The 12,519-nt window shown below is 40.1% G+C and overlaps 1 protein-coding gene across 4 annotated transcripts in view; it reads left to right on the top strand.

Moving 5' to 3' along the window:
- The window catches only part of AMPH (amphiphysin), a 135,973-nt gene that overhangs the window by 80,868 nt on the left and 42,586 nt on the right, over positions 1-12,519 (top strand). For all 4 annotated transcript variants that reach the window (XM_058678213.1, XM_058678214.1, XM_058678215.1 and 1 more), the window contains exons 6-9: positions 6,603-6,710; positions 7,588-7,673; positions 11,422-11,497; positions 12,060-12,142. In XM_058678213.1, coding sequence (XP_058534196.1) covers positions 6,603-6,710; positions 7,588-7,673; positions 11,422-11,497; positions 12,060-12,142 — 353 coding nt within the window. The remainder of the gene's footprint in view (positions 1-6,602; positions 6,711-7,587; positions 7,674-11,421; positions 11,498-12,059; positions 12,143-12,519) is intronic.

The raw sequence follows: 12,519 nt of genomic DNA on the forward strand, positions 1-12,519 counted from the left end.
TCTGCTCCATTATTGTATATATGAGGTGCTATGGTTTGGATATTACTTTAGATGATGAATGTTCCTAAAAGGCTTTGTGCTAGCGGCTTGGTTCCAATGCTGCCAGGAGATGATCAGACTTTTAGAAGGGTCTCATGGGTGGTCAGTCCTTAGATCATTAAAGGTACACCAAACTTTCTTACTCAAAGAGGCCAGGCAAAGACGACTCCTCTTTGAAAATGTATTTATTCAATTGAAAGGCAGGGTAGCAGAGAGAAAGGGAGAAGCATATATCTTTCACCTGCTGGTTCATTCCCCCAATGGCCACAGTTTCCAAGGCTGGGCCAAGCTGAACCCAAGAACCTGGAATTTCATATGGGTCTCCCTCATTGGCAGGCGCTGGATCAGGAGTGGAGTAGCCAGGCCTTAAGCTCGTGCTCATACAGGATGCTGATGCTGTAGAAGATGGCTTAACCTGCTTGCTATGCTGCAGCACAAGCCCTAAGTTTGCTAGTGCTTTGCTGAGGTTTTTCTGTATTATGTCCATTCTTGTTAGGAAGCTCCCTTTAGCATATTTTTTTTTTTAAGAAAGCTAAGTTAGTGATAACAGTCTTCTTTCTGTTTTGGGAAATCTTTGCCTCTACCTTATGAAGGACAGTTTAACTGAGTGTATTATTGGTTGAAAGTTTTAAAGTTTTTATTCTGTATTTTTAATTACATTATGTATAACTTCCTGGCTCTTTGTATTTCTTATTTGTTCTGTTTTTGTTTTTTCTTGCTTCTGTGACCAAATAATTTTTTTATGATTTGATTTTGAGTTTACTGAGGTTTTCTTCTGTTTGAAAGATTTTTAAAACATCTCTAGCAACCATTAAGTATTTCTAAAATTTTCTCTTTGTTGAAAAATCTCACCTTGTTCATCTTGGTTTTCCTGACATCAGTGAGTGATTTTATGGTAGTGACTTGGACTTGCTGTCTGGGAAATCATTTATTTCCATTTCATTAGGGAAAATTTCAGCAGATTCATATCTTTTTCCTTTGTTTAGAAAACTCATTTCCTTGTTTCTCCATTTTATTTAACTTTGGCTGTTGTCAACCTCATATTTAGCGATAGTCACATATTTCAGCATTCATACACGTTCCCCCACTGAAGATCTTTACCAGTAGTCCTCCTTGAGAATTTTGGGACATTCTTAAACTTTTGCAATATTCATTATTATTATTATTATTTTGAAAGTCTGATATACAGAGAGGAGAGAAAGAAAGAGCTTCCATCTGCTAGTTTACTTCCTAAGTGGTGGCAACAGCCGGAGCTGAGCCGACCAAAACCAGAAGCTTCTTCCGGGTCTCCCACATGGATGCAGGGTCCCAAGGCTTTGGCCATCCTCTACTGCCTTACCGAATCACAATCAGGGAGCTTGAAGGAAAGTGAAGCAGCTGGAATAGAAACTGGCACCCAAATATGATCCTGGCACATGCAAGGCAAAGATATCTACAAGGCTACTGCACCAGGCTCACTTTTGCAGTATTCTAACTGCTTTGTTTGTTCCTCGAAATTCCTATGCTTATAGAAAATACGGCCATGTTAGGGCTGGTGTTGTGGCAAAGCAGGAAAGCAATCATGCTCAATGCCAAAATTTTGCATGGGCATCATCTTTTGTCCCTGCTGCAATACTTCCCATCCAGCTCCCTGCCAATAGCCTGAGAAAAGCAGTGCAAGATGGCCCAAATGCCTGAGCCCATGCCATCCATATGGGAAGATAATGAAACTCCTGATCTCAGCCTGGCCCAGCCCTGTTTATTGCAACTATCTGGGAATATACCAGCAAAAGAAAAAAAACATTGTCTTTTTGTGTCTTTTTCCTCTCTGTGTGTAATTCCACCTTTCAAATAAATAAATAAATCTTAAGAAAAAAGAAAATATGGACATGTCAGAGCTGTAAGACAAGCAAAAGTGAGCCCATTTTTAACAGACAGCCTCTTCAAAAATTGGGTCCTTGGATATATGCTCACCACTAGGGAGAACCTGAGAGCTTTCACCTGTCTGTTCTCAGCTGTGTAGACTTTTCCAGTTGGATGGTAAATTCCACTGTTAGCTTTTATCTCTCTGGTCTCCAGGAAGCTAGATTATGCTGGGTTTCATTAGTGTCCCAAGACATAAGATGTTAGTATTTTGATCAGACTCTGATGAAAGGTGGTGTTGGACATACAATCCCGTCTATATGTCCAACATACAGGAGAAACTGGGAAACTGGGAGCTTGGGTTTATGGCCATTCACTCTTTCCATCCACTTTCCAGGAAAGTGCCTACAGAACTCTGCAGAACTCTGGAAAGTGTTCAGTCCTTTGCTGTATCCCCTATGGACCCCAGGAGACTATTATCTGTCAGCTCTCATAAGCTCTCTAATACAAGAGAGAAAGAAACCAGACTCTCCAAGAGGGAGCTCGGAAAGTTGGGGTGCCTGGCGTGTTGTTCAGATATTTGGCTCCTCAGGAAGAAACTACAAATTGCTTTTGCTTGTTCATTTCCTCCTCACACTGCACTAAACCAAAGGGAAGGGCTGAAACAAATGGCTGCACACATGTCAAATCACTGTTTATTTCCTATTAGACCCCAGGAGGCTAGTAGAGGCTTAGAGAGGTGAGACAAACGTTACTACCTTCTTTTGTGAATACGTGCTATAAAAATTGGAATATTATATGTTATTCCAACCCCTCTTCAATGAGATGGTAGGATCTAGAAATTCTCTCTTGGTTGTATTTGGTTTGGAGTTATGGTTAGAGGGTGTTTCTCCTTTGCCTATATATTTTGATGTGACTGGGCTAACACTCACCTTGGAATTGAAACTGTTTCACAAATTTATGGGTTTCTCAAAAAAGAAATTGATCTATGTGATGCTGTTAAACTGGTATGTTCGTGATGGGAAAGCAGGCCCAGGATTTTTTGCTTTATCTTTCTGACTTCACTTTTACTGCATAGCAATTCAGTCTCCAGAAACAGTAATAATAAATTAGGAAGGGACAGGAGAAAATTATGTCTTAATACTTGAAAGTTCCAAACCAACTTGAATGGCTTTATTCCTGTGACAAATACTCATTATATGATATGATGAAGTAAAGGAAGGAAGGCTACAAACGACTAAAGAAGCAGACATTTGAAGAGCTGCTGAGTTTAGGAATGAAAACAGGTATCAAGAAATGTGAAATGTTAGTTGTCATGAAACTGCTCAGAGGCATTTATTTAATAATTGACCATAATCTCTAAGTGACATGGGGTTTCAAAAGACAAACACACAGAGAAGTACCTGAGAGGAAACAGAGAAGGATTAACATAACATTGTGATGAATTATATTGGCTGATGTTTTTCATTTGTTTCATATTATAAAGAACATACTAGGAAGTTTCCTTAAGGCATTATTTTCTTGGGGCCCATGATTGGGATCACATAAAATAATTATCCTCTGCTTAATGAACCATCTGGTGATTTGTGAATATCATCTAAGATGCCCTTAAAATCAATGAAATACATGTCAGGTTTATGTGCATTATGGACAACAGTTCAACCCACTGCTCCCCCTGCCCCCTCTCTCATTCTGGCTCTGGCTCTCTCTCTCTTTTTCTTCCCTCCACCTGCTTATCTGTCCACATTTAGGAAATTGGAGCAAATAAAAAGACTATCAACCAAGATACAGAATTGTGAAATCATGTAACACAACAAACAACTGAAAAAAAAGACAGTGTTTAACTTGGAAATGAGCTCACTTGGGACTGCAGAGTAGACATATTGCTCTATTTATAGAAAGACTGTTCGAGGAAAATGAAGTTGTTCAATATTCATTGATTTTAGCGAATGAGAGAAGTAGGTATAGACTCTATTACTTCAAAAAGTTAATTCTAAGTGATTGTGTAATGAATAGGTTATTGAGGAATGGAAAGAAGGAATATGATTAAAAATACTGAGTAGAGAATTTTCAAAGCGTATAGAACAATTGACTTCCTGGTTTCCATTAAAATCAACAAGCCAAGTGCAATCAGAACCTCAGGCAGATTTTTAAAATATTTACTGCAGTCCAACAGTGGAGTGTGTGAAGTGCCATTCATGGGGAGGTGATGTTTGCCTTTCCAAATGTAGTTGGCAAGTCACTGTGCCTTGTGGTTCCTATTATGCATCATTGACATCTAAAATCAATGTTATAATAAGAGCCTGCTTCTCACCAACTCAGGCAGGCATACAGCTGTGAGCAGTTTTTGCAAAATGTAGTTTAGATTCTATCTTGGAGGTCACGCTTGAACAACTAAGGATATATTTACTGCAGTGTGCCAAGAAAAAATTCCAAATTTGAGTTGTAACTGCATTAAAAAATATTCATGATAAATTTTTAACTGCAGAAATTCAATACACAATGGGACATCTAGGGAAATTTTAATTAAACTTGCAATTTAATTAAATCTGTTCCTGGGTGCTTAAATAAGAATTATATCACGTTCCATCTAAGAAGGTTTATATGTTCTTTTTAGTGCCAACCTAAAATAAGAGATTTTTCCCCCCTTAGGTCACCTAAATATCAGATAGGCGAGGGAATCATGTTGATTTATTTTTCCAGTTCCAAAATGTATGCCTCAATATGAATGATGACCTCTAACATAGCCTAAATAAGTCTGTCCTCTTTAAATGATTCTTCAGTTACATGAGATAATGAGTAATATTTTTCACTTGTTATTGAACAAAAATAAGACTACTTGGTGTGCTCTTTTCACCTTATTTTCAGACATAGAGGTAATTGAATTGTGGCTGATTTTAAATATCCAGTTCATCGCCAGAAAACCAAGATTTACTCCTTGGCAGATACTGAAGACATGATCAGGACATAAAGCAAGCCCCTCAAGAAGAGCACTCAGTGTTTGCATTCAGCCATATGGTGCTCCTTCTTGGCCTTGTCTCACACAGGGTCTCTGTTGTCCCTGTCACTGGCCTTGAGCAGGAGTTTCATTCCCCACTCTAGTAGGAGCAAGCCAGCTCTTGGCCCTGGGGAGGTTTTGTTACCCCTTCCCTGGTTGAGATTTTTTTTTTTCCATCTACCTTCCCATGTGTATTGACTGTTGTTTGCATGTATCTCAGTGGCCAAAGGATTTTCTAGCCATCTGCCAGTGTCAGATGGACTTGCTTCTTCGGCTCTTCAAAAGCAGTTTGTGAGCAAGATGGGTTGATGCTCAAGCAATTTCAAAGCTGTTGTTTGGTGAGAAATGAGTAAGGTTTGTGCCCATTCCCTGGCTCCCATAAATCTCTTAATTCTCACCTGCAATGCAAGTGAGGGTTTTGTCCCCAAATTTTGACAGCTGATGGAAGCCCACAGGAAGGAACATGCCATTTAGTACCATCCCCTCTTCCAAAGTGACACTTTACCCAAGGATGGAGGAGTTCAAATAGAAAGGGGTGTCAGAAAATGAATCTGTTTTCTTGAGTGACTCTTGGTGTGATTATTAGAATCATCTGAGCACCTGGGCCCAGTTTGGGGCAGAGTGGATAAGGCTGCCACCCACAACACCAGCGTCACAAATGGGCTCTAAGTCATGGTTGCCCTGTTTCTGAATCAGCTCCCTGATAATGTGTCTGGAAAAGCAAAATTCTAGGTCTTGGGCCCTTGCCACCCACATGAGAGACTCAGGAGACACTCCTGGCTGCTGACTTTGCATCAGCCCAGCTCTGGCCATTTGGGTTACTTTAGAAGTCAATCACTAGATAGAAGATTCTCTCTCTCTCTCTCTCTCTCTCTCTCTCTCCTTCCCTACCTCCCTTCCACCCCCTATTTATCTTGCTTTTGCTCATATCCCTTCCTCCCTCTCTCTTCTTCTCTCTGTAACTGACTTTCAAACAAATTAATAAATCTTAAAGCATTATAGTATGAGCATACCTGAAAGATTTGAGAAAATTGAGTTAAAAATGCAGATTTTTCTTTTAAATCTGTGTCTATGAGTGCTGTACAAAAAGTTCATGTGAAAACACAGGGAAAAATTATGTATGGATTTCTTTTTAAAAGTTTTATTTATTTCAAGCGCAGAGTTAGAGTGAAGGAGAAAGACTGGTCTTTCATCCACTGATTCCTTCCCTAAATGGCCACAGTAATTGGGAGTGGTCTAGGCCAAAACCATGGAATCAAGAGCCAGGAACTTCTGTAGGGCCCCCATGTGAGTGCCAAGTCCCAAGTATTTGGGCCCCTCTGCTGGTTTCCCAGATATGTTAACAGAGAGCTGGATTGGAAGTGGAGCAACTAGGACTGGAACTGGCATTCCTATGGAATCCCAGCTCTGCAGACAGTGGGCTAACTTTCTATGTCACAGTGCTGGCTCCCTACACAAGGATTTAAAAAAAAAATCACAAAAAATAAGCATTGTATAATTCAATTTCCATGAAACCTTTGAAGTAATCACTGATAGTTGAACATAGCCTTCACACTAGAGCACATTGCGTCTGATTTTGCTGATTTACTGAAATTCCAGCTCAGTTCCTCTCCCATCATGATCTTCAGCAGCTGTGGACGAAGGAAGCCTTTTGGAACTAAGCCATCAAGGGAAACCCATGACTCTGTCCCTGTCTCAGTGCCTTTTACTTTCCTGTTGGCAGAATCGCATCGCCAAGCGCAGCCGGAAGCTTGTGGACTACGACAGTGCCCGCCATCACCTGGAAGCTCTGCAGAGCTCCAAACGGAAGGATGACAGTAGAATCTCAAAGGTATGGGTCTAGCTCCTGGTCAATGCCACTCTGCATATCTTAGGGCCCAGAGAGCTTTGCTTTTAAAACTAACATGTCTAGTTTTAAAGGATGCTAGAATGAGGCAGAATTTAAATGAAGAAGGTACTTGCATATTTCTTTTCCTTTTTTATTAAACTGGGATTTTTCCTATTATAGTAGGGTTCACATTGTAGAGTTCACATGGGTGACAGTGACTCACATATTATAATCAGAATACACTTTAGGCACCTGTTCAGTGTGTGGTGTTTATTTTCTCTCTCCTAATAAATAGCCTGTGTTCAGCAGAAAGGTGAAGCAAGCTGCTTAGTTCCCTTCATGAGTAAGCTTACATTTCAATGCCAAGAATGTATATAATGCCTTCCCTATATATTTTTCTTTTAGCAAATATTGCCTGATTCTTTAAGGTTCAACTGAAATATCACCTTGTTTTCTGTGGAACTATCTCTCTTCCTGATAGCATGTTTCTTATACCCTGTCTATAAATCTCTCTTAAGGGAAATATATTGAATAATGTCATTGTTTAGAACTCCAATGAGACTGAAACTTTCTTGGACAAACATCTGTGTCCAATTTTCAGGACAAAACATGTGGAAACTCCAGTTAACATATTTTTGTAGAATAAATGAATTAACTGGAAACTGTGAAAGTGACCATTGCCAACAATCTAGTTTCTTGTTTTAAGGAGTCTTATTATTCCATTTGGTTGTATAAAAATGATAGTGGGTTTTAGCTGATAATCTCTCCCTCCAAAAATTATTCCATGATGCTCCGTGACTATTCCTATTTTATATTCAATAGTGCTGTTGTACATAGAATTGACTTAAAAAATGTTAACATATGTTATATATTGTTCTAGGCGGAAGAGGAATTCCAGAAAGCCCAGAAAGTGTTTGAAGAGTTTAATGTTGATCTACAGGAGGAGTTACCATCCTTATGGTCCAGGTAAAAATGTTTCTGTACAGATTGTATGTGTGCCCTATAGGAATTTCAGAATGATGTATATACTTTGTCTTGTCCTGTTGTCTGTGATGCATCTATACTGTTCAATAGAAGTATTCATTGGCTACACTTTCTACTGTGGCAGCTGCTTGTTGCATTTAACCATTTGGCTCTTGAAATACGGCCTGTGAGACAGAAAAACTGAATTATATGTGGAATATATTTTAGTTTTTATCTGATTTAGATTTCAATAACCTTTTGTAGCCAACTGTTGGCATAGCAGATAATAATTTTAGAGATTGACATGTTTCTTAAATGGAGGCCCAAATTTCAGCTAAGAGCATTAGGAGCATTGTGCTTGATCGTGCAATTTCTTCCCTTTCAGTTCTTTGAGGATTTTGTTTATCCCAGGAGCTCCTGTGGCTCTCCGACTTTGAGGATAACACTCTGCTTTGCCCCCGGACCTGTTAACACTGAGCTCCATTCCTGTTCTGGCATTAAAAGTTCTTTTTTACAGATATTCTGCATTTCTCCTGGCCTCAGTTGCATCTTTTATAATTTGTTCTAAAAACCAAGCCGTTTTTTAGGGGAAGTGGTGCTTCATGTCCCTTGTTTTCCATCCTCAACCCCATGCTAGCACCCCGCAATGAACAATGCCATGCTTCACATATTGCTTTAAGTCCAGTCCTTTAGTTCCAGCTTTCAGCAAGCTGGTTGTCTCCTAAAACTTAACAATGTATGAATTCTAGAGGTTCTAATTTATCCTCCACAATTTTGAGCATTTTGAAGGTTTAGACTTTAGCCTTCCTTTTCTAGGTTTCTTGCTAGAGTTTTCAGCTTTTTGTCAATAACAGGCACTCAGTCATTATTTTTGACCTGCTGGAACACCTGCATGCCCTTTGGCAAGTGAGTTTACCATAAAACCTCCCTGACAAACCATCTACCTCAATATCTAGCCATCATTCACGATTGAATATGTGAATTATATGAGTTTACTCGTTCTTTCTGTTATTGGATCTCTGACAGAGAGAACACTATCTCTGTCCTTGTACTTGGCCAAGAAAGAATTCAAAGACACTTCCAGTTGAACAAGAAGTAAAGTTTTATTAAGCAAAGTGAAAGAACACTTAGGAGAGTGCAGAGGGCACACTTAAGGGGCAGCTGTCTCCGTCAGCTACTGGGATTGTCTTTTATTACCTGTGTCTTTACTGAGAAGAGGAATATTCCTCCTAGGGTGGGCTGTCTTTTTTTTTTTTTTGATAGAAAGGGAAGAAATATTCTTGGAAAGAATGGAAAGCCAATTTTAGTTCCTATATGGTTGGATCAGGTCTGTCATGGCAATTTTGAATGTCCATTGTTTTGGAAACCACCATGCTAATTACGTTATAATCATCCTATGAACTTCTAAAGAGCAGACAGCTACCGTTTGGGTCTAGGCCGGGGAAATTCCTTTTTTTTTTTCCCTCCTTGGGGCAGTGAACATCTCACCAGATAACTCATCTCCCTGGTTTCTGATTGACTGTGATTTCCTTTTTAATGTTTTTAGAGGACACAGAGAGATAGACAGAGACAGAGAAAGATCTTCCATTTCCTGGTTCACACACCAAATGGCTGCAACAGCTGGAGCTGGGCTAATCCAAAGCCAGGAGCCAGGAACTTCTGGGTTTCTCATGTGGGAGCAGGATCCCAAGGACGTGATCCATCCTTTGTTTCCCCAGACTATAAGCAGGAGCTGGATTGGAAGTGGAGCAGCTGGGATGCGAATTGGCACCCTTATGAGATGCTAGCACCACAGACAGAGACTGCCACAGTGCCAGCCCCATATATGTATGATTTTGACTATGTTTCATCACTCAAGTGCAGCTGTCCTAGGCTACTGCTTGCCCCCCAACCCCTGCCTGCGCCTTTCTAGTAGCTATCCAGCCAGCCACTCTAACATTTCAGCAACTGTTCTACTCCCCTGTGATACTGTTATTCCTGGCCTCCTAAGCCTCAGAACTTTGGAGTCACACAGGAGCCCATATCATCAATGGAAACCCTCCATTGTTTTTTACTGTGGCTTCTTAGGTAAGTCTCCATTGTCTAACCCTAATCCACCTAACCCACATCATCCGCTTATGAAATAGGAGAGTCTTGTACTCACCTTTTCTTGACTTCATCCTATACACTTCTTTCTAAGGGCCCACCTTAACATGTCTGTAGCCTGCTTAACACTTTGCTGTATGTGACCCAAAGATGAGAGTCCCAAGCAAGTTTTTTTTAGGTCAATGATAGTTTTATTTCTTTTAAATTATTTATTTGAGATATGAAGAGAGAGAGGGTTACGGAGGCAACACACACACAAACCCCGGTTCTATTGGCTGGTTCATTCCCCAACTTCTGCAATGGCCAGTACTGGGCCAGGTCAAAGTCAGGAGCTGAGAACATAATCCATGTCTGTGGCGTAGGTAGCAGGAGTCTAAATCATGTGAGCCATCAGTGCTGCTGACAGACCTACAATGGCAGGAGCTTACAGTCAGGAGCAGGAGCTGGGAGTGTGTCTCAGGTATTGCAGTATGGAATGTAATGTCTTAACTGGTACTCTGACTGCTGTGCTCAATACCTACCCAGCCCCTCGTCCTCAGTGAGGATTTTGAGCAGCTTGAGGATATAAAACATTCAAGGATATGTGTAAGACAAATAACTGTTTCTTTATTCATGTCTATTTAAAATTCATGAATTGTATGAAATGATGTTTTCTGGCAGTGTTCTTTGTTTACACTCATGTTTTATGACATGCTGTCATTATGTGCATCTTTGGCAGTCATGCCTTTATCCATGTTGAATACATGCATCAAGTCAAGCAGTCATTCTTTGAGCTTTATCATCACCCTCCACAGACAGATGCATCCCAAACCTAAGTTGGCATTTACCCAGAGTGAGTTACTCTTTGCATGTTCCCTGTAAAGGGCTCTTTGTGTTCTCCAGTAAAATTGTTTCATTGCTTTTAAAGCTGATTTTCAAGAAGGCTTGGATATTACAACGTTTAGTATTTGTAATTATGAGCTAATCTCTCTGGGATATTGCAAATTGCCAATCATGAAAAAATATATTGGGAACATAGCTGATTTGTTTTCTTTTTTAAAAACATGATTTATTTATATATCTTAAATGTGGAGTTAGCGAGGGAGAGAGCTCTTCCATGTGCTGGTTCACTTTGTGAATGGCTTCAGTGATCGGAGCTGGGCCAGTGAGAAGCTGGGCCAGTGTAGAACTACGAGCTTCCTCCAGGTCTTCCACATTGGTGTAGGGGCTCAAGTAATTGAGCCATCTCTGCTGCTTTTTCAGGCCATTAGCAAGGAGCTGGATCAGAAGTGGAATAACTGGGAGCTGAACTGTCACCCATAGAGGATGCTGACACCAGAAGCAGATGATTAGCCTGAAATCTTGGTCTCCAGCCCCAGAGCTGCTGAAGCAGAACCCCACATGCCCCATGTGAATCTGATATGCCTTTGAAATGAAAACCCTCTATCTTACAGCAGTAATTGCATTTTAGCAGAGCGATACTGTGTGCCAAAGGATGATTTTCTTTTAGTAAGATAAGGAAAAAAACAGATTTTTTTTTTTGTGGGGGTTAGTATTCTATGTTAAGTCTGCGTTATTTAAGCTGTTGAAAGACACTCCCAGGTTCAGTGCATTTCATTGCCATTCAACATCCATTTTGCTGACTGGCCTTTCTCTCTTCATTCCTCTTTGTATTTCTGCCTGGTAGACGAATTGGATTTTACGTTAACACTTTCAAAAATGTCTCCAGCCTTGAGGCCAAGTTTCATAAGGAAATTGCTGTGGTGAGTAATGATGATGATTTTTACATATGGGATATGAAGTAAAGGAAAGTTTCTTTTGGGAGCAAATAAAACGGCACCCAGAGAATTCTTCCTCTTAGATCTTTCTTTTGGTACAGTGATTTTATTCTCAGTAGTATTTCTACAGTGACCACATAATTTTCAATATTTCTTGGAGATTTTATTACAAACACAGTGTTTCAGTTACCTTATAAAGTTGAAATTTAACTGGTTAACTTCAGCAGATGAAAAATTGATCCAACTATTGTTGTGAAGAATGTTTCTTAGTTTCTTTGGGTGATGGTGTGGCTTTTCTCAGAAGTCAGTATAAATAATAAATGCTTTGCAGTAGGGGAAATAAATGTGCATTTATATAACTGTATATTACTCTAGTTTAGCTTTGATATGAATTTTGGCATCATATACAGATTTTCAGTTATTTTGAGGCCACCATAAGTATCATATATTCTGGTGTTTCAATTTAAAAAGTCTGTCTTGGGGTGAACAGCCTGGATTAGCACTGGATGGCTTGCAGTTAATAAGCAAGTAACCTCTGTCCCTGTAGCTTTGCCACAAACTATATGAAGTGATGACAAAACTGGGCGAGCAGCATGCTGACAAGGCCTTCACCATTCAAGGAGCTCCCAGGTAGGCTGTTTCCTATCAGAGCTTAGCTCATGTTTTTTAGAAAACATTTGTTTATTTTACTTGAAAGTCAGAAATACAAGAGAGATCTTCCACTTGCTGATTTACTCCCCAAATGGCTGCAAGGGCCAGAGCTAGGCTGATCTGAAGTGGGGAGCCAAAAGCTTCTTCCCGGTCTCCGACTGCTTTCCCCATCCAATAGCAGGGAGCTGGATTGGAAATGAAGCAGCAGATACTACAACCAGAACCCATATGGAATGCCAGGACTGCTGGTAGATGATTAGCTTGTTATACCTGCCACCGTGCTGATCCCAGAGCTTAGTTCATTTCCAGGCAGTTTTTAACATGCTGCAGTGTGTGGACCAACCTACACCATTGCA

The sequence above is a fragment of the Ochotona princeps genome, chromosome 20 (assembly GCF_030435755.1).
Source record: "Ochotona princeps isolate mOchPri1 chromosome 20, mOchPri1.hap1, whole genome shotgun sequence".
Classification (NCBI taxonomy): domain Eukaryota; kingdom Metazoa; phylum Chordata; class Mammalia; order Lagomorpha; family Ochotonidae; genus Ochotona; species Ochotona princeps.